General features: G+C 34.1%; 1 protein-coding gene and 1 pseudogene across 1 annotated transcript; both read left to right on the top strand.

Annotated features, from left to right (window-relative positions):
• Nucleotides 1-4,546: 4,546 nt before the first annotated feature.
• LOC133879149 (uncharacterized) lies at nucleotides 4,547-5,865 on the top strand. The gene is made up of 3 exons (XM_062317691.1): nucleotides 4,547-4,725; nucleotides 4,965-5,616; nucleotides 5,716-5,865. Exons 1-3 carry the CDS (start codon nucleotides 4,547-4,549, stop codon nucleotides 5,863-5,865), a joined length of 981 nt encoding a protein of 326 aa, XP_062173675.1.
• A 7,047-nt stretch (nucleotides 5,866-12,912) lies between these two features.
• On the top strand, nucleotides 12,913-17,464 carry LOC133879147 (uncharacterized; annotated as a pseudogene).
• The last annotated feature ends 4,282 nt before the right edge of the window (nucleotides 17,465-21,746 follow it).

Raw genomic sequence — 21,746 nt, 5'->3', positions numbered from 1 at the left:
TTTTCTGAATTCACTTATTTCAATATTGTTCTTTATGCTGGTCGTACTTTTTTTTCCTTGGCAAATAAGACACAATAAAATGATCACAAACCAAACTACAAAAAAAAAAAAAAAAAAAAAAAAAAAAAAAAAAAAAAAAAAAAAAATTGAAACCAGGAAGATGAGGGAACCACGACTACAACCACATATGTAAGATGGAGGTAAAGTCGAGACAGAAAATTACTGGAGAAATACTAGAGAACGATACACTAGTTATTATCTGAACTTCTCATTTACGAGTTATGCCAAAAGGCAATAAATCGGCAAACAAGCTAAAATAACATAATGATGCAAAGTTTTTCATTCATCTACAATCGATCAACATATTCATCTACAATTGATCAAACAGTTTTGAATCAACATAGGCAGTTGTGGCTCGTTATCTTCTGTTATATAGATAAGTTACACAAAATGAGAAAGATACTAAAATTACACAAAATGATCTTTTAAACTTAACAATATTAGGTCCTCCTCCAAACAACGCCAACCTCCTCCAAACTCACACCAACATAACGGGTCTTTGAAATGTTTCCAAGTGACGATAAAAAAATCAATGTCCTGAACATATTTTCAAAATTAAAGTTAATTTTCAAATCAATAATAAAGTGCTAAAACATTTCTTCCCAATCATAAGTTTGTTACTTACCAAGATAATTCCTGAAATTCGTATATATATTTGTTGTATCAGCAAGAGGTGTTGTAAAATTGAATCCATCAGTTACCTAAAAAAAATATAACATTTAACTTGTCAACCTAATATAAAAAGTATTATTTGATTCAAGTATGAGCGTACTTGACTAATGTACCCATTCTTTGACACTTGAGAAGATGCGGGCAGTGAACTTTTATCAGATAGTACCTACGTAATCACAATATTCACATAAAAAATGTAGAAACACATTTTAATTTTTTAGAACAGTAAAATAATGCAAGTGTACCGGTACATATTCAATGAAACTGGTTTCACATCTATGTCCAAATGGTTCTTCAAATGTTATCCTTGGTATTGAATCATGCACTTGATCAATTCGCTATATTATAAAACAAAATAAAATTTAATTAACAAAAACATATAAGAGGGAATGCATTTAGACATATAAACTTAAAAAATGTTTACCTAACGAGAATAACACTCTGCATTTAAGTCAAAGTTACAATCTTGAATGTTGAGAGAACAATTAATGCCCTGTGAGTAAAAGAATATTTAATTTACCTTATAATATTAAATCTAATAAGTCATATGAGATGACTGTGAGTTTATATTTTGTAAGGAATCGCTTGTAATGTTATCCATTCTTTTTTGGCATAAAAATATAATCCTGTCATTAATAAATAACCCATTAAAAAATTAATTCTAAGCTCTCAAAATTAACTTAGTTCCAGTAAAAAAAAAAAACCAAAATCAAACTTTTTAATTAGTAACAAAAGAAAAGGAACAGAAACAAATCACAAATAATGCAGAAAAACAGACATGAGCAGTAAACAATGAACTGATCTCAAAATTAACTTAGTTCCAGCAAAAACAATCAAAATTTTAATTACTAACAAAAGAAAAGTGACGGAACCATAATGTAGAAAAAGACACTTAGTTCTAGAGAAAAAAAAAAAATCAAACTTTTAATTACTAACAAAAGAAAAGTGACGGAACAAAGCACAAATAATGCAGAAATATAGACGTGAATAGTAGACAAACAACTTAAACGAAACAAATGAAGAAGATTTCATGATACGTGAACAGTAAATATAGAAGAAACAATTTAAACAAATTTCTGCATTGTCCTTACTCTCAGTTAATAGCTTAAAAAATAACACAACAAAGCAAATACCAGAAATAATACCTTAAGGCATAAATTTTCTGGAGTGAAATAGCTGATTGGTGCAGTTGCAGAAACTTTGTCCGAAATTCATTTTTGGTATTTTGTTTTGTTTTTTGTTTTTTTTTTTTTGAGAAAACATCTGAAAAAATAACAAAGGGACTAATAGAAGGTGAAATTAATCGTCGACGTTGAAGCTGCAGAGATTCAAATGTTGAAATGGGTTATGGGTTTTGAGTAAAAATTATAAGAAAGGTGAGAGGGAAGCTGAAAAGGGACAAGAAGAGGGAAGAAGAAGCCAAGAAGACGCTTTTTGATTTTTTATTTTTGTCTGGGTTCTCAGCAAACGTGCGGAACTTGGGAGGGAAAGTAAAATTTTGCTGCATTCTCGAGGCCACCTACTTTTTAGTAGCTAGGTGGCATGTTTTAGGCCGTTAGATGCAGAGGCCACCTACTTTTTAGTAGGTGGCATGTTTTAGGCCGTTAGATGCAATAGCAAAAAAATTACCACGGCAAAATTGCCGTGGATCTTAATCCTCAAAGCTATCTCTTAAATTTGTTTTCTTAATTACTAAGGCTTGAGTTGAGATAGTGGTAGATTTGCTCATTTAACTTGATGCCAAACCAAACATTTGGCATCTATTCAAGTATTTAGCTATCCACGTGGTAGGCATCTACTGGTGGTGGCAGCAGTGGTGCTGCTCCTATGAGGTTTTCCTTATTTTGTTTTTTGGTTTTTTTTTTTTTTTTTTTTTTGTAAAAAAAAAAATTAAAGATTTAATTAAAAAAAATTATTATTTTAATATGATGTGACAAAAAAGTTGATGGGCACTAACAAACATTGCAAATTGGCCTGGAATTCAACGGAATGACCCATTTCAAACTCGCAAAAACTTTATAGAGTTTAAATTGAAAGAAAAAAAAAAAAAAACTGAAAAAAGCTTGAGGTGTTATTCAAAATGACACTTTGACTTAGTGATTTATTTTAGATTTTTCCTTATGTTTGTAAATTACTTTCATATGTATTTGAAAAAAAAGAAAGAAAAAGAATGTAGATTAAAAATCAAAATTTTAAGAAAAATGTTATATATTATGTTCTTATCTCACTTTCATTTCACTGAATTAATATAGTAGTGCTCATGAGCAGTTGAAATTTGTTTTTTAACAATAATATTTCAAGCCTTTCACCAAATGATAGGGAAATTTCTAAAAATCCCTCGTGCTCTCCATAGTTTCCTCAAAACAATTCCTGTTATTAGAAAGTCTCTAAATTTAGCGCCCATCTTCATTTTATATCATTTTATTTCCCTTTCACCCGCTTCTTTCACTTTCCTCCGCGCCTGCATCTCTCTCTCCCGCCTTCTTCTCACTGTGCTTTGCTTTGTGCGATTTCTTCGTCAACGGAGACTTCAGCTCGCGCCTTCAACGGAGATTCCTCATCGCACGTTCCAACTCCGCCGTTGCTTCGGTACTGCTCTCTCTCTCTCTGTTGCTTGGGTGCTTGGGGTTTAGTTCAAAGGGGTATGGGGTTTTCTTTTATCCCCATTTGCAGCTTGATTACGTTTAATTTTTGGATTTGACATGTTTTAAGATCTCTGGGGTTTGACGATCTCCAGAGCCATCATTGTTTGTGTCTTATGAGTTTGTTGATGTTTCTTTGTATGGGTTTCTTAGATTAAGTTTTATTTTTGTCTGCTTTGAGTAGCCTCTGTTTGGTACCAGCCCAGTTTATATCTTCCTGGTTCAAGGCATGAAATTCTAGTGGTATTTTTTGCAATGGATGAGACGAGCCAATTTGCCTTTTGTGTTACTAGTTTTGGGGCCAACAGAAGCTACTTGCTTCAGTTTAGCTCAACTATTTTAAGTAGATTAGGTTGAAAAATCTACGAGCAAGGAACTTGCAAAGCCAAGGAAATTCTGTTAAAAAGTTCTCCTTTGGCCTTTTCTCTCTACTTGTGTTGCTTATTCCTTTCTTAAAATGAATTGTGCGTTCTTGATTTTGGGAAGTGGATTTGTCGTTTAGATGAACAGGTCCCTGTTTATGGGAGAAGAGATGGAACATAACGCCTTTTGGCTTTTCATTTTTTTAATATCATCTTAATACACACACATATGTACTGCATGGCCCCTTTTTCTCTTGATCGCCAGTGCATTCCTGAATCTGAAATTTCAGCGCATGTCAATGGTTACTAAAGAGGACGAAAGCAAGAAATCAATCAATCACATTTGGTTTGATAAGAAGCAAGATACCATAAGGAGAACTGCATATTCACGAATGGTACCCTCATTTAAGGTACCATCAAGCCCTAAAACATATCACAGAGTTGGGCCTAATGGTATTTCCACCATAAGTATGGTGGTGGTGGGCTGTGTTGCGGTTCAAATCCTTGGGTGTGTTGAGTTTATTGTAAAAGGGGAGGGGGTGATGATCTCCTCTTGATGTGAGGGCCATTGACAAGATTGCCATCTGCTTGTGGTTCCTTGTGGTTCCAGATTTTTTGTATCAATGTGTTTCAATTCGGCGTTTGTACTTTTAATGTTATCGTACGTATCGTCCGTCTAGTTGTCTCTAAACTTGGGTCTATGGTTAGCATCTTTGAACAAATTCAGTCTTCCCCTAATTAATTGGACGATGTGTGCTTGTTTGTTTTTATTTTTTAATTTATTTTTCATCCGTAAATATTCTAGTTGAGATGGGATGGGATGAGATTCTGTCCCTTCCTGTACAGATTGCCTGTATACAGTTGCAGATGGCGAGATGGGATGAAATTCTGTCCCTTCCTGTACAGAATCCTCCAACCTTGGAGTTTTCTTCTGCTGACCTTGGTGGTCAAAGGTGGAAGGTTGGCGTGACAAAACTAATAGAGTTGTTGTAATCCCCTTTGCTAGAGTAGATGATTTTGTACGGGGTGAATCTGCAAATAAAGACTGTCCAACGAGATTTCATGTTGAGGCAAGGCGGTGGCGGCCTCCAGAGATGGCTTATAAGCCAAAAGTTGATAAATAAATATGCATTCTTGAATATATTCTGTAAGTTGAAATTTTTCCCTTTAGCAGCTCCTAGTAACTGGGCCTGCATCATGAGTTTAAGTTATCCTGTTGATTTTGTAGGTATTGGTGTTCCTTTGGTCCTGATGACCACAGGAAGGGTGGCATTGTACGACCCAGTAGGACTACTTATGTCCCAAAGAAGAAAAATGCTGGCCGGCCAAATACTAAGAGAGGGTGCACCTGCCACTTTATCGTGAAATGCTTAATTGCTGAACCATCAGTAGCGCTCATCATATATGATGACGATAAGCATGTAGATAAGAAGGGGTTGCCATGCCATGGTCCACATGGCAAGAAGGCTGCTGGAACGCGTGCTATGTTTGCCCAATATATCTCAGAGGACCTCTGTTTGCGTGTCTTATCTCTACTATATGTTGGGGTTTCTGTGGAGACCATAATGCAAAGACACAATGAATCAGTAGAGAGACAGGGTGGGCCTTGTAACCGTGATGACCTTTTAACCCACCGGTATGTTCGGAGACGGGAGAGGAGCATCCAACGTTCTACATATGAACTGGATGCAGATGATGCAGTCAGCATCAGCATGTGGGTTGAGAGTCACCGGGATTATGTTTTCTTTTATGAAGATTTCTCTGATTCCGAACCTATCACTTTGGGCATTCAAACAGAGTGGCAGTTGCAACAAATGATTCGATTTGGCAACCACAGCCTTCTGGCTTCTGATTCAAGGTTTGGAGCAAACAAATTAAAGGTCTGTTTTTATTTTGTTGTTACATTATTTATTTAAAGTTCCTGTAAAGTCCTTAGTGTCATGAGAAACTAACTATGCTCTCTCTGCAAATTGATCTAGCATCCCATTCACAGTCTTGTTGTATTCAACTCAGACAACAAGGCTATTCCTGTAGCTTGGATAGTAGCACCAAGGTTTGCTAGTTCAGATGTGCATAGATGGATGAGGGCTCTTTACAACAGAGTTCGCACAAAAGATCCTTCTTGGTAGTTCGCTGGGTTCATTGTGGATGATCTGCTAGCTGATGTCCTTACAATCAGGTTGAGTGCTAAATCTACCACTCAAATTCCAAACAGAATGTGGCTAAGTCTACCAGCCCACCATGTGGAGGGGGTGTTTTACATGGGTCCGAAGTTTACCTGATAGTGGTGGTAACGCGTAGTGGCCTTACCTTGAAGGGTTTCTCGTCATAAAAAAAAAAAGGTATATGCTTGAAGAATTACTTTTCTTAGAAAATTATTCCATGGATCTCATTGGCTTATAGAGGTTGTTCTTGACAACTTGATTAGTTTGTTTCAAAGCACTTGAGTCGGTTTTTTCTTAAATGGATCGACAAGATCTAAAGCAATATTGAGCCCTTGACACCCCTATTTCTAACCTGCTAAATTTAGGGTGTAACTGCTTATTGATTCAGATCATCTTGTTGATGCTCATCTCTTGTTGTATATTTGTTGTCCCTTTGATTTTGGTTATGATTAAAGATGGAAAAGGATGAGTGAACCAAAAAAAAAAAAATTTAGCATAGGATTAAATACTGGCGTTACCATATAGATATGATATAGTGTAAAAACTAATCACAATTTAAAAAGAGATATAGGAAAGAGATGAAACGTGTATTTTAGGTAGTTCGGCCTATGGCGTACATCTACACGTCAAAGCCTCTTGTTGGTTACATCTTTCCTTAATTTATTTGATTGTATACAAGATTCTAGTTATAGGGAAAGCTGAGTCTGAATGTTACAAATATCTTCTTCTTCTACAGTAACAATAATAAATCTAATCGATCATCTTGTAACTCTTATCTTTTGAGTGCTTGTAACTTGTGTTTGTTAAATGTTTGTAATTCTTGTCTTTTGAGTTCTTGTAACTCGTGTCTCAATAGTCCGAGAGTAAATGTTACAAAAATAGGCCAAGGGGAAAAGCTAGAAAGAGTATAATTTTATTTGAAAATGTTTAAAGTTATCATGCGAATAAAATAGTATTGAAAGTTTATAGTTTATCCTGATGGCAAGGAAATAATATTCTTAGGATTTTTAAGATAAACAAATGTTAATGTTGTTTTTTTTTTTTCTTAAAAAAGAATTAAATTTATTCGAAGCCAGAGTTTTTATGAAAGGAAACAAAGAGAAAATTGCTTTTTGTAATTGATAATTTATCCTATAAATGACAGTGAATTTTAATAACAGAGTTTAAGGTCTCACTCCTCACACTAATTTTGAATTGATGTTTATTTACTAATATAAGCTGTTGACTCGTCCAACCATCTGTAAATATTATTTATAGGGAAAATGATGAATGTTGCCAAACAACAGGATTAGAGGTGGCACATATTAGAAGTTCATATTAAGGCTATTGACAAGATCGAGTAAGTTGTATATAAAATGAAAAAAAGATATGAAATGTGTATATATATTACACTTTAATGTCTTGTGAGTATTTAGAGCAATAATTGTTATTGTCATTTCTGTTGCGTATACACACGTTGGAAGCCTCAGTAAATCGACTACCAAATTTCTTTTGATAGAATATTGCTTGAGTCTTAAGTAATGTAGATGACCTGAAATATGTTTGGTTCCAAGGCAGAGTCAACGGAGTTCCATCAATTAATAACAATATTAATTAAGTGCAAATTGCTTACCCCTAAAAAGAAATATTGCAACTTGCTTACTACTAAGCAATATATTCATAGAGTCGATCTGCTTATAATTATTGGTGTTTAGTAGATTAAGAGATATTTTGTTACGGATTATTTGACAACTATCACGTTGACGAAGACTTGAACGAAATTAATACTGTACGTAGGAAGTTAAGAGTCTTTCTTTAATTAAACATAGCTAGCTAGTATTGAACCATAAATTAAGACTAATGCTACACATCATCCCCTTGTCCTCTTTTTGTCCCCCCAAAATTGATGTGGTTCTTAAAATCACCATTAAATTTTTGATATATCACTCTTGAATTTTGATCCCAATGGTAATTTTAAGAGCCACATCAATTTTGGGAGGACAAAGAGATGATGTATAGCATTACTCATAAATTAATCACAGCATGGTCGCTTTTTTGTTGGCTGAATATATGGCGAATTAATTTAAATTAATCTTTCTGAATTGGTACGTAGACAAAGATAATATAAAGTATGTTTTAATTTATTCTTTCTTTCTTTTTTCTTGAGTAACATAAAATACCTTTAAACAAGAAAATATACATTCATAATTTAGGAAAAAAAAATCTATAAACATTTTGGACACACGTGAATTAAATATACCAAAAGAAAACTTTATTCACGAAAGAGAAAGATTATGAATATATATACCCGCTTAACTACCACCGAAGGCGACTTTATATTATATGATATGAAACATACATACAAAATTTCTAGTTAATATGTTACTTGGTCAAGAACAAACTACAGCTGTTTAACACCTTATCATTTAATTTTATTCACTAACTTAATTAATCTTTCTTATTGTTTTCTAGAGACCACGAGGTAGGAAAAATTAATCTTTCTGAATTGGTAGACATGCAAAGATAATATAAAGTATATATGTTTTTCTCTTTCTTTCTTTTTCTTGAGTAACGTAAAATACGTACCTTTAAACAACAAAATGCATCATTCATAATTAAATTAAAAAAAAAAGGTCTATAAACATTTTGGACACATGTGAATTTAATAAACCAAAAGAAAACTTTATTCACGAAAGATATTTATGAACATATATACCCACTTAATTAATTACCACCGAATTAGGCGACTTTATATTATATGATAATATTGATATGAAACATGCATATATACGAAATTTCTTGTTAATATTTTACTTAATCAAAAACAAACAACAGTTGTTTAACACCTTATCATTTTATTCACTAACTGAATCTTTCTTATTGTTTTCTAGCTAGAGACTACGTACGTGGTAGGAGTGTCTATATGAGTGGATATTAACTATTCGCATTTGCTATTCACGCAACTATCCAGCACATACATTTGCGGATGCGATTAGTTAATATAATATATATTTTTTTAGTACTTCATATTTAATAAATTCACAAAAACAATGTCGTTAGTACTGCCTAAATTAAGCCTAAAAATGTAGCCTGGCCTTCAACATAAAATCACAAGTTCTGATATCAAGAACACACCTTTCTTACAAAAATTTCAACTTTCTTCGTCTCCACCATTTCTCCTCTACTAACACCTCAAAAGCCCTATAGATCTACACACCAAGATGTCAAAGAGCTAAGGTTCAGCCATTTCGCAGTGTGAAAATCATTCTAAACAAAGAAAATGATGAAGCTCACAAACAGCAGGATTAGAGGTGGCACATAATAGAAGTTCATATTAAGGCGCGCTATTGACAAGTGTAATTAAGTCGTTGTATGTAAAAATGGAAAAGATACGAAATGTGTTTATTACTTTACTATCTTGTGAGTTTATATTTAGAGGTCTAGTGTATTTGAAGCAATTAATGGAGAAAGATTTTGAATTTGTTTTGATAGAATGCTTGAGTCAAATTAAGTACAGTCGATAGGATGGTAGAACCAAGATAAACAAAAGTAGATCTGAAATATGTTTGGTTCGAAGGCACAGTCAATGGAGGAGTTGATCAATATATATATATATATAAATTAAGTAATTGCTTACCCCTAAAAATAAATAGTGCAACTTAACTCCTTGTATATTCCTAGAATTTGCTTATTACTAATTGCTTATATTAATTATAGAATGTGCTCATTAATTAGTGTTTAGTAGATTAATAGCAACTTGCTTGTACTATTTAACAGAGATATTTTTTTTGGAATTATTTAACAACTATCAATATTAATTTGATGTTGACGAAGACTTGAAAAAAATTAATACTGCAGGAAGTGAAGAGACTAAGAGTCTTTCTTTAAACCTAGTATTGACCCACAAAAGTAGAGACTTCACAACAGTTTTAAGTCTTTGTTAATTGGCTGAGTGGCCAGGTGAAAAAGCATGCAAGAGAGCTCGCAACACCTCGGCATATGTGAAAATAAAATATGGTTTTGATCATGGCAACAAATAAATAAAAACTCTAACAAACATAGCCTAAAGGCCAAGATGCTCGTACAGATTACAGTTGGCGTGGCAGACATGTCACAAATAATTTCATTAGCCTATTCAGCGTCCTGCTAGATTATTTCGTTTTATATATTTCTTTAATTTTTCCTGCAATTGCTGGAAGATCGAGATTTCTAAACCTAAATTGACCCGTAAACGACGGGCATTCACAACGTGGCTTTGTCAACCGAGTGGCTAAGTGAGAAAGCATATTAGGAATATAATTATGATACCGAATACTTTGATTCAAGTTACCTACTAAATTTATCCCTAATAACAATATAGTTGAAAAAGGTTAGACTACTAAGTATTTTGCAATTTTTTTTTCTTAAAAAAAAAAAAAAAGAAGCTCTGGCATATGTAAGATTGTTATTAAATGATGTTAAAAATATTTTTTTTTTAGTGATTGATATGTATATATACAAGTGCAAGAAGAAGAGTGGATACATCATCAGTAAGAAAAAAGAGATAGAAACTCTGAGTGTTGGCAACTAATTAGAGGAAGAATTTAGTGCTATATCAAGCAATACAAATCTAGCTTTTCTTGCAACCCAAATTTGCAGGTTCTTACTTTCTAGCTAGCTCCTTTCACTTTATTATATACTTTTTCATAAAAATGTTTTTAGATCCGGCCAGTTGAGTTTGTTAATACATTGATCAGTATAGAATTTTTTGTTAAAAAATAATAAAATACATTCAAGTTCAGAAGAAATAATATAAACTTTCATTAATTTGTTATTTCAATATATTCATAAAATAATATCAAAATTATAAGTATATAAATAATTTGGAATATTAAGATTGATTAGAGATGAATATTATCAGTATATACTTGGTTGAGGTACAGCAATTTTTATTTCTTTGAAGTTTTCCATGCAATTGGGCGCAGGAGATTTCCGGCCATGATATATGTTATCCTCAATTAGATAGAGCTGCCTAGCGATTTTTACTTGTTTGTTCCAATATATATATCGTCGAAATTATATTATAGAACAACAAATCTTTCAAAGAAACATCGTTTAATTTTGGCAAACTACACTTACCCCTTCCAATTTACACCACATTTGTGATGTTTTTCATACCTTAGAAAGTTATAATCGACATCCTTGAACTGCCTAACTCTTTTACTTAGTCATTTTCATTAGAATTTTTGTTAAATTCAACAAAAAATGTGTCACATATGATGCATCTTACTTAAATTGTCCATTAAATTCTTGAAAATGGATTTATTACATAGTAAAAATGGTATATTCACCTTTTGGGAGGGAAAATCATATATTTGTACCTTTGGTTTTCCCAAATGCTCTTACGTACACTCATCTACTAATTAGATATTGCTACCAAAAAATAATAAGATATGAATTAATGATCTACCTATTCAAGTTTGTTTGTCTTCAACACTCATCCTTGGTGCTAGATTTAAAGATTGCTGACCTCATTTCTCACATTATTTCTTATAATTATCCCACCTTCTTCCTCTTGAAACTAAGAAGATTTACAAAAGTGTTAACTTCTGTGTTCATCATATGGCTTATTGGGCCGCGGCCAGCTCCCACTCTAGCTGTAATCTCGCTTACTTTACTTCTCCTTCCTCTATTCCCTTTTGTAGTGGAAAAGATCCACCTCTCATTTGCTTGTAATGTTTTTTGCCTTTCTTGGTTCTTGGCTGTTTCCTTTAGAAATGTACTGACAAAAAAAAAAAAAGCTCTTAAACTCAAATGCTCTTACAAATGTACTGTTTCCTTTTGAAATGTACTGTTGGTTTTCCCAAATGCTCTTAAACTTATCCACTAATTAGATATTGAGCTACTAAAAAAAATAATAAGATATAAATGATCTACCTATTCAAGCTTGTTTGTCTTCAACACTCATCCTTGGTGCAAGATTGAAAGATTGCTGACCCCCTTTTTGACATTATTTTTTCTATCCCGGCCACATTCTTCCTCTTGGAAGGCTAAGAAGATTAACAGAAGTGTTAACTCTTGTGTTCATCATATGGCTTATTGCAGCGGCCAAGCTCTCACTCCAACTGCAGTCTCACTTCCTTTACTTCGACCTCCTCTATTCCCTTTCGTAATGGAAAAGATGTACCTCTCTTTGCTTGTAATGTTTTCTGCCTTTGTTGGTTCTTGGCTGTTTCCTTTAGAAATGTACTCACCAAAAATAAAAGCTCTTTAATATTCACATATAAGGAGACTCTTTCAACCATTCTTATCCTTCTCTTATCAATTACCTAGGTAAAAGATAAATAAATAAATAAACTTTGGACCCAGAAGTATTTTCTTAAATTTTACATATTTACTTTTACACAAAAGTACACATACTTATCTCAAGCTAACCATTCAATTTCCAATGTCTCTCTCGAATTATAGATTACATCAATGTCCCCCATTCCCTCGTTCCAAACTACTAAAAATTTGCAACATACACCTTTTGTCTTGCAAAAATTACCCTAAATTTTTTTAATAAGACAAAATACCCCTATAAATTCGGAAAAAAAAAAAAAACTAAAAAAAAAATTTTTAAACAAAAAATTAATTAATTTTTTTTTTAAAAAAAAAGTAAGTGGAAGGTGTGGCAAAAAAATTTCTAAATTTGACATACACTACAAAAAATTCACCATTTCTGGACGGTTTGAAACCATCTATAAATGGTTAAAAACCATTTGGAATAAAGTCTAAACGGTTTATTCTAGACAGTTGAATTTTTCGTCGGAAATTCGAATTCTGGACAGTTTGGTCCAAACCGTTTATAAACTTATAGACGGTTTGAATAAAACCGTCTGTAAATTTACATTTCCAGACAGTTTGTTTTCAAACCGTCTAGAATTTTATGGACAGTTTAATCAAACCGATTAAACCGTCCATATTAAATTTTTTACAGACGATTCTAAAAGAACCATCTCTAACATGATTGCCTCTTGATGTGAGGCGATTGACAAGATTGCCATCTGCTTGTGGTTCCTTATGGTTCCGGATTTGTTTCAATTCGTCGTTTGTACTTCTTTTAATGTTATCGACTTATCGTACGTATCGTCCGTCTAGTTGTCTCTAAACTTGGGTTTATGGTTAGCATCTTTGAACAAATTCAGTCTTCCCCTAATTAATTGGACGATGTGTGCTTGTTTGTTTTTATTTTTTAATTTATTTTTCATCTGTAAATATTCTAGTTGATGCTGTATGCCTGTATACTGTTGCAAATGGCGAGATGGGATGAGATTCTGTCCCTTCCTGTACAGAATCCTCCAACCTTGGAGTTTTCTTCTGCTGACCTTGTGTGGTCAAAGGTGGAAGGTTGGCGTGACAAAACTAATAGAGTTGTTCTAATCCCCTTTGCTAGAGTAGATGATTTTGTACGGGGTGAATCAGCAAATAAAGACTGTCCAACGAGATTTCATGTTGAGGCAACGCGGCGCTCCAGAGATGGCTTACAAGCCAAAAGTTGATGGCATTCTTGAATATATTCTGTAAGTTGAAATTTTTCCCTTTAGCATCTCCTAGTACCTGGGCCTGCATCATGAGTTTAAGTTATCCTGTTGATTTTGTAGGTATTGGTGTTCCTTTGATCCTGATGACCACAGGAAGGGTGGCATTGTACGACCCAGTAGGACTACTTATGTCCCAAAGAAGAAAAATGCTGGCCGGCCAAATACTAAGAGAGGGTGCACCTGCCACTTTGTCGTGAAACGCTTAATTGCTGAACCATCAGTAGCGCTCATCATATCTATATGACGATAAGCATGTAGATAAGAAGGGGTTGCCATGCCATGGTCCACAGGACAAGAAGGCTGCTGGAACGCGTGCTATGTTTGCCCCATATATCTCAGAGAACCTCCGTTTGCGTGTCTTATCTCTACTATATGTTGGGGTTTCTGTGGAGACCATAATGCAAAGACACAATGAATCAGTAGAGAGACAGGGTGTGCCTTGTAACCGTGGTGACCTTTTAACCCACCGGTATGTTCGGAGACAGGAGAGGAGCATCCGACGTTCTACATATGAACTGGATGCAGATGATGCAGTCAGCATCAGCATGTGGGTTGAGAGCCACCAGTATCATGTTTTCATTTATGAAGATTTCTCTGATTCTGAACCTATCACCTTGGGCATTCAAACAGAGTGGCAGTTGCAACAAATGATTCGATTTGGCAACCGCAGCCTTCTGGCTTCTGATTCAAGGTTTGGAGCAAACAAATTAAAGGTCTGTTTTTATTTTGTTGTTACGTTATTTATTTAAAGTTCATGTAAAGTCCTTAGTGTCATGAGAAACTAACTATGCTCTCTCTGCAAATTGATCTAGCATCCCATTCACAGTCTTGTTTTATTCAACTCAGACAGCAAGGCTATTCCTGTAGCTTGGATAATAGCACCAAGGTTTGCTAGTTCAGATGTGCATAGATGGATGAGGGCTCTTTACAACAGAGTTCGCACAAAAGATCCTACTTGGAAGTTGGCTGGGTTCATTGTGGATGATCCGCTAGCTGATGTCCGTACAATTAGGTTGAGTGCTAAATCTACCACTCAAATTCCAAACAGAATGTGGCTAAGTATATGCTTGAAGAATTACTTTTCTTAGAAAATTATTCCATGGATCTCATTGGCTTATAGAGGTGGTTACATGACTACTTGATTAGTTTGTTTCAAAGCACTTGATTCAGTTTTATCTTAAATGGATCCTCGAGGTCTAAAGCAATATTGAGCCCTTGACACCCCTGTTTCTAAGCTGCTAAATTTAGGGTGTAACTGCTTATTGATCCAGATCATCTTGTTGATGCTCCAGCTCTTGTTGTATTCTATGGCTCAAAAGTAGCTTCAGTAATATCTTGACCTCTATTAAATTTTTATTCCTCAGAACTGTCATTAGATGTCTACCTTAGGCAGTGTTCATTTCATTTCTTCTTTGAAATCTATAGATCTTTTGGACTTTTAGATTGTGATTTTTAGGAGTTGCTCTAATATAGTTTCTTTGTACTGGAGCATTCTCTTTTTAAATGAAATAATTATTTATTTTCCAAAAGAGAAGGCAGCTTCAGTAATTTCAGAGCACATAATTTCTTATGGCAAATATGTGATCACGCTAAAGGGACTGACCAAAAACCTCTTTTGGGTTGCTAGTCCAATTTATGAGTTTGCCTTGGGCAGTCTGGAATAATAAGCATACTGAAAACTTATTGTACTGGAGCAGAACCTTTTAGCATGATAAGCTGTAATTTCTTTCTTTCTTTTTATTTTTTATTTTTTCAATGACTTGCACTCGCTTGAATTTTTGAATTTATATGTCTTATGCATTTTTCTCAGGGATGTGTTTGAGTGCTCGGTGTTGATATGCTTTTGGTGGGTCCGTCATATATGGCATAAAAACTTAGTAAAGAAATGTTTGGCAACTGAGATGCTAGTGGAGATTTCAAGACGGCTTGGGCAGGCAGTGGATAAAATCTGCCAAGGATAAGGAACCGTTGGCTTGTTTGAGGATCTATTGGATGATTTTATCGATGAGTCAGATTTTACGGATTACTTTAAAGCTATCTGAGAATGGGTTGGTCTCCCCTTTCTAAATAGAGGATTTCTTTTTCCCTCGTGTGAGAGAAGCTAAGAATTGTATCTCTTATTCTGGCTCTTCAACATTTACTGGCATTTCTTGGAATGGACTGTATCCTGCAAAATGATTTATGGGATTCCGAAATTAATGTTGATCTAATTATCAATATCAAAATCTGTTGGGTGTGTGTGTGTGTATTTATGTACTTGTTTTTGGGGATATGGGTCAGTCCTATGATTCTCAGCCAACTGAGTCAGCAATCTTAATTGTATAGGGGTAAAATTATGAAGTCTTGCTCGCCTGTAGTTTTTGGTTTTGTTCATTGTTGGTAAGTTATTATTGAATTGAGACATTTCTCCTGACGCAGGAGTCAGGAGCATGGATTGCAGCGCTCAATTCTCTTCCATTTGCCAGCCAGGAGACATGCGCATGCAGCAATGGAGTTTTACCACAACCAATTAAAGCTCAGGCTGTTGAATGAGGACTCTGGTGTTTATCAACGCGCCGATTGGTTAGTTGATAAGTTGGGTACAAAAGTGAATATATTCTTACTTCTTGCTTGATGAGCACTCAGGGAAGGGTGATTTTTCACGATATTGGAGAGATGAGTGGGTGAGGGGTTTAACATCTTGGCGCAAAGCATTGAAGATTCCAGACTCTGATGTTGTCATAGAAGGTAGATCGATGTGCAAAAGTTGCTGACCAGCTTAATCAAGATAAAGCTTATGTTGTCTGGAATCCTGGTTCGCAGTTTGGTATTTGCAATTGCAGTTGGGCAGAAATGGGCAATTTGTGTGAGCATATGTTAAAAGTTGTACGTTAACATATGCCGTAAATTAACGAGGATCTAATATGCCATCTATCAGCTTATTACAGTACCACAAGGCATTGATTGACCTGCTACACTGCCCTCCCCATGATTCTTTGATTCGTGATCATGCTGTGTCTTTAGCAGTTGGTGTACAGAAGCAGTTAAATGCACTAGTTGATTTAGATAGGAGCCAGCCTACTTTAGATCCCATTCAGAAACATTTTGTAGATAACATTGAGAAGGAAACGGTTGATATGAATTGTACAAATCAGGATAAAGAGTTAGTAAATGAGAGTAATTGTATGGATGATAATGTATCATCTCGTAATGACAATTGTGACCATATGGGTAAGGTGGTCAAGAATTGTGTGAGAGAAATTCTAGACGTGTCACATGTGACTCATCATTAATATTATTAATTAATTAATTTTTGACGAGTTATTTTGCTACGTCAATAAGTATTGACCTATCAAAATGCCACGTCAAAAATTATTTACGTGTCAAAATGCATCAATGTCAAAATAACACGCTTCTCTTTCTTGCCTTGTCATTTTGACATTAGTAATCATTAACATGGCATCTTGAAATGTCAATATTTATTGACGTGTAGAAAATTTGCCACGTCACTAATTAATTTAATTTCAATATATATTTTTAAAAAATATTTATGAAATTGCTAAATTTAATTAGCACGTGCTAATTAGTGCCATAATTAGTGCTAATTGACATGGCACTAATTAGCATGTCACTAATTAATGACATGGCAAAAAGTGAATTATTGTAGATACGTAAAAAAATCTTTTTTTAAAAAAAAAATAAAATTTGGGTGTTAAAGTGAGTTTCAACCATTTTAAAGAAATATTGAATGAATGAGCATGTCTGAGATTTATAATGTATCAGAAATTCCCCATGTAGAACGACTCAAGTCATCCACAATAGTAAGAAAGTAACTAGAATTATCGTTTGATTTCATAGTAAATGGCCCCGTAGATCACAATGGATCATATCAAACAGTGAGTTAGTAAATTGAGCACGAAATTATTGATATGGATTGTACTAATTAGGATAAAGAGTTAGTGAATGAAAGTTATTGTAAGGATGAGGATGTATCATCTCGTGATGAGAACTGTGAGGATGTAAATGATACTCCTTACAGGTGATGTGGTTGAAGAAAATGAAATAATTGATATGGTTGCCGGCAGAAATGGAATTTGTGGTGAGAATGCTGGATAAGATATTATCCTTGTACTGAGAGATGGATGTTGAGCCATCATCCATCTGTATTTCCCCACCTGGGTTTTATTCTATTGAGAGCTCCATTCTAAGACCATTTTTCACATTTAATGTTCGATTCTATAGTGATAAGGGTGGTTCAAAAAGAGAAAAGGGTAGTTCACAATGGTCAACAGAGGGCCAGATTTTGATATGAACCATGTATCTTTTTTTGTTGATGATATGAATCATGTGTATATATATATATATATGTATCTCTTCCAAGCACATATGTGTGATGTTTACATATTTGATGTAATTGTAGACAGAGCTAGGAATTTGTCTTAAGAAGGGCGGAACTAAAATAATAAAATATAATGATAAGATAAATTATTATTATTTTTGTCTCTTTATATATTACATTTTTATTATAATATATAAAAGTATGGTAAATACAATTCAAAAAGTAAATTATAACAAAAATATGTGTATCACAAAAAACATATAATATATATCAAATTGATCAATATATATATATATATATATATATATATATATATATATATATATATATATATATATGAAGTGGTTATGTAGGCACTAGAGTGATCACTTTGATTAATTTTTGTGAAGAAAGCCGATTGTTGAGACAGTTTCTGGTACGGTGACGTGTAAACTTGTAATTCGTTGTCTTTCAGGGGTACTGACTGTTCCCCTACTCCGATGCTTAAGTCAGATACATAATTTTTGGGAGTATCTTTATTCAAAGATTAGAGTAAGTGTGTCCAATATACCTAGCGTAGCAATCTTATTTACAGGCTCACAATTATGAAATTACTGGAGTGTTGAAGCACAATTGGATTAGGAGTCTGAATCTTAGATCACATAGGCTTTAGAGTTATCTTCATAGAGTCCAAGTCGGATAGGACACTACCTCTACAGCTGATTCCATGCTAATATGTACCTTATCCCATATTTGATGGTATAGGAGTCTATCCTGAGGTATTCGGGATAGGAATCTTTTTGGAGATAACGTAGGGTCTTGTATTTGGGTTTGATCTGGCCGAGATGACCCGACGGGCTCGGCCCCCAATACGACCTTAGGCCCACGTGACTTTAGAGCTGATTATTTCCCCAATACCGGTATAACCATTGGTCTCTCATTTAAGCTCAAGTTCTGCTACATCCCTTGTTAGGTTCTTTCATTTATTCATTTTGTAGCAAATTGGTCTTTGTACTAGTGGTGAATAAAAAAAAAATAAATAAAAATGGATCAGGTCGTGTCAACTTGGCATGACCTGTTAGCTAAACGTGTTAGTAGTCTCGTGTCAAGTTTGACACGAACCCAACACACCAACCTGTTTTGCTAGTCTTGGCTGTGGGTCAGTTCAAGGCATTTTTGAATTTTTACTTCTTTTTTGTTTTTCCTAAAAAAAAATGGTCATTTTAACAAAAAATTGGTGAAATTGAAAGGGAATGAAATATGGAATATCCAAATTGCAAATTGCAAATTTTTAAACATCGAAGTTAAGATTGCAAAACTGCTTATATATACTGTGGGGGGTGTAAATAAAGTTTTCCCTTTTCTTTTTTTTGAATTTTGTCATGGGCTCATGAATGGAGCAATTTGATAATAATTTTGGTTGGGACATATGTCGCCCGAGTTCACTACTTTATTTAGTCTTTTATTTTTCTGTAGTAGTGATTAGGGTAGTGTGTTTGTTCAGTTTATCCGAGCAAAAAACTATCTTGAGATCAACCTTCTAGCTAGCATGCTGCAAGAAGGTTCTCTTGCCAAAGACCAAAAAAAGAAAAAAAAGAAAAAATAAATAAAGAAGAGGACTTTCAACCTAGTTAGAATTGGAGGAACCTTGTATACCTCGAATTTCTATAATTCTAACCAAATAAATAACTCAAGCTCAATCAGAGATTACAAAGCGAGCTTTTCTCTCTCTCTTTCTAGCTGTGCTGTTACCTTTTTTCCAAATCGCTTTTTCTTTTTCTTTTTCTTTTTTGTCATATTTAACACGCTTCTTAATATGTTGGGGAAGTTAATTTCCTGATAGCTTCTTTATTCAATATTACAAGAAAGTCTTTAAAAATAAATCATGGAGACATGAGCTCTAATCACTCGTGGAGAAATGCTTAGTGTACTAGTGTTATTTCAGTCCCAACAATCTTTGTTTTGTTTGCGCATCTAATAAATGAGATAAACTTAACCATTTTATTGATCTTTAACATGAGCCAGAACCATTTCTTTCATAGGACCATTAATTCTAGGGCTTGCAATTTAGATACGACCCAACAACACGACACGGACACGACATAAAATTAATGGATTTAGGTCTACTTTAAACGGATTTGGGTCATAAACAGGTCACCCGTTTAACTCAGTTTGGCGGGTCAGGTGGGTGACCTGCCAGACACGATTTTTTATTTTTTATTTTTTTTTTATTTTTTATTTTTTATTTTTTATTTTTTCAGCTGAATCAGATTCGTGCTGCCACCGCCCTTCTCTTCTTCTTCACCTCCGCGCCGCCGCCCCTTCTTCTTCTTCCCGCAGTCCCACTAGACGCCTGGACCCGCTCGACACTCTCTGTCTCAGTCTCTCTAGTCTTTGCTCTCCGCTCGGCGCTCATTGCCGACTACCGCCATCGCAACACTCTCCCCATCTCTCTGCCGCTCTCTCTCTTCCGCCGATGTCGCATCCGGTACCGCCACCGTCGGTATGTTAATAGTTGATTTCCATTTTTATAGCATTTGATTTCTTAATAAGAACTAAGAATCAACCGATGCCCATAAATTGCCGGTTCAAACCTTTCTCCTATTGCAGAAATCAATGTTGTATATACATGAAGATAAAATGTATATAAAATAAAAAAAGAAGAAATTAACTCAAGATTATATACAGAATAAGAGATTGAAAACAAACAGGAAGAATGCATAGAAAAATATACCTCTGAGTTGCGAAACAGTTCCCGTGCACTACAAAAAACTATGAAAATCGCCGCGTGTCTACAGTACCGGTTACTGTAGACACGCGGCCAGATGGCAGCGTGTGTCTCTGGCCACGTGGCCATATGTGGCATAGAAACAATTGGCCGCGTGTATAAATTACACGTGGCATTCTGTTGGACACGTGTATAAAATACACGTGGCCAACTGGTGTTTTTTGAAAAAATATTTTTGGAATTCTTTTTTTTTAAAAAAAAAAAAAAAATCCAAACAAATAGTATGTACATGATAATATTATTATGTACCCTATACCAAATTGGAGTTTATAAACTAATTAGTTTTGTTCAATACTTGTATTTAAATTTTCTTGAATTTATTTATATAAAAAATAATTATTATATACCTCAACAATAAATTTGTGCTATATTTAGTATGTATTGTACTTATGGTTATGTTTTAGGGTTTACATGCAGGTTGAGTTTCTTGAATATGGTTTATGCGTTAGGACTTAATTTATTGTATGTGTAGTACATACTCTCAGGGTTAGGGTTCGTAGAACATCCATCTGAATGTGTTGGCCTTGTGGTCCCGATCATTATAGTATACCTTACACAAGTATAAAATTGCATGCCTCTATCATTTGATCCAGTTCAATGTTCAAAACTTGGTCGAACTATCATTTGATCCTAGAGTTAGGGTTTATAACTATATATATAGTATATATATTTAGGGTTAGGGTTAAGGTTAGGGTTTATGGCCTACATATAGTACATACACTTAATATTAGGGTTAAGGAGTGGCTTTATGGCTTACATATGGTACATACACTTAAGATTAGAGTTAAGATTATGAGTTTTAGGGTTCAATTTTATGGGTTTAGTATAGTATATATATACTTAGGGTTAGGATTTAGTTTTAATTTATAGTTTACGGTTTAGTTTTAATTTATAGTTTACGGTTTAGCAATTTGTACAGTACATACACTTAGGGTTGCATGTGTTTGTGTTTGTATTTGTATTTGTATTTCAAAACTATCTTGTCATATTTGTATATACATATATATAATATATGCATGCATGCATGCATGTAAACGGCGTGCCGAAACTATATACCTTTATAGTTACTTGTATATACCCTAACATTGGGGTTTATGGCTATATATATATATATATATATATATATATATATATATATATATAGTATACTTATATAGCTATATACAGTATAGCTATATATAGTATATATATACACTTAGGGTTAGGGTTTATAGATATA

The sequence above is a fragment of the Alnus glutinosa genome, chromosome 10 (assembly GCF_958979055.1).
Source record: "Alnus glutinosa chromosome 10, dhAlnGlut1.1, whole genome shotgun sequence".
Classification (NCBI taxonomy): Eukaryota; Viridiplantae; Streptophyta; class Magnoliopsida; order Fagales; family Betulaceae; genus Alnus; species Alnus glutinosa.
Note: the sequence above shows the minus strand (reverse complement) of the source record. Positions and strands in the feature narration are given on the sequence as shown.

Coding starts and splice junctions, on each gene's coding strand:
- LOC133879149 (XM_062317691.1), top strand. CDS start 4,547: ATGGGATGGGATGAGATTCTGTCCCTTCCTGTACAGATTGCCTGTATA. Junction 4,726..4,964: donor ACAAAACTAATAGAGTTGTT/GTAATCCCCTTT, acceptor TTGATTTTGTAG/GTATTGGTGTTCCTTTGGTC. Junction 5,617..5,715: donor TTGGAGCAAACAAATTAAAG/GTCTGTTTTTAT, acceptor AAATTGATCTAG/CATCCCATTCACAGTCTTGT.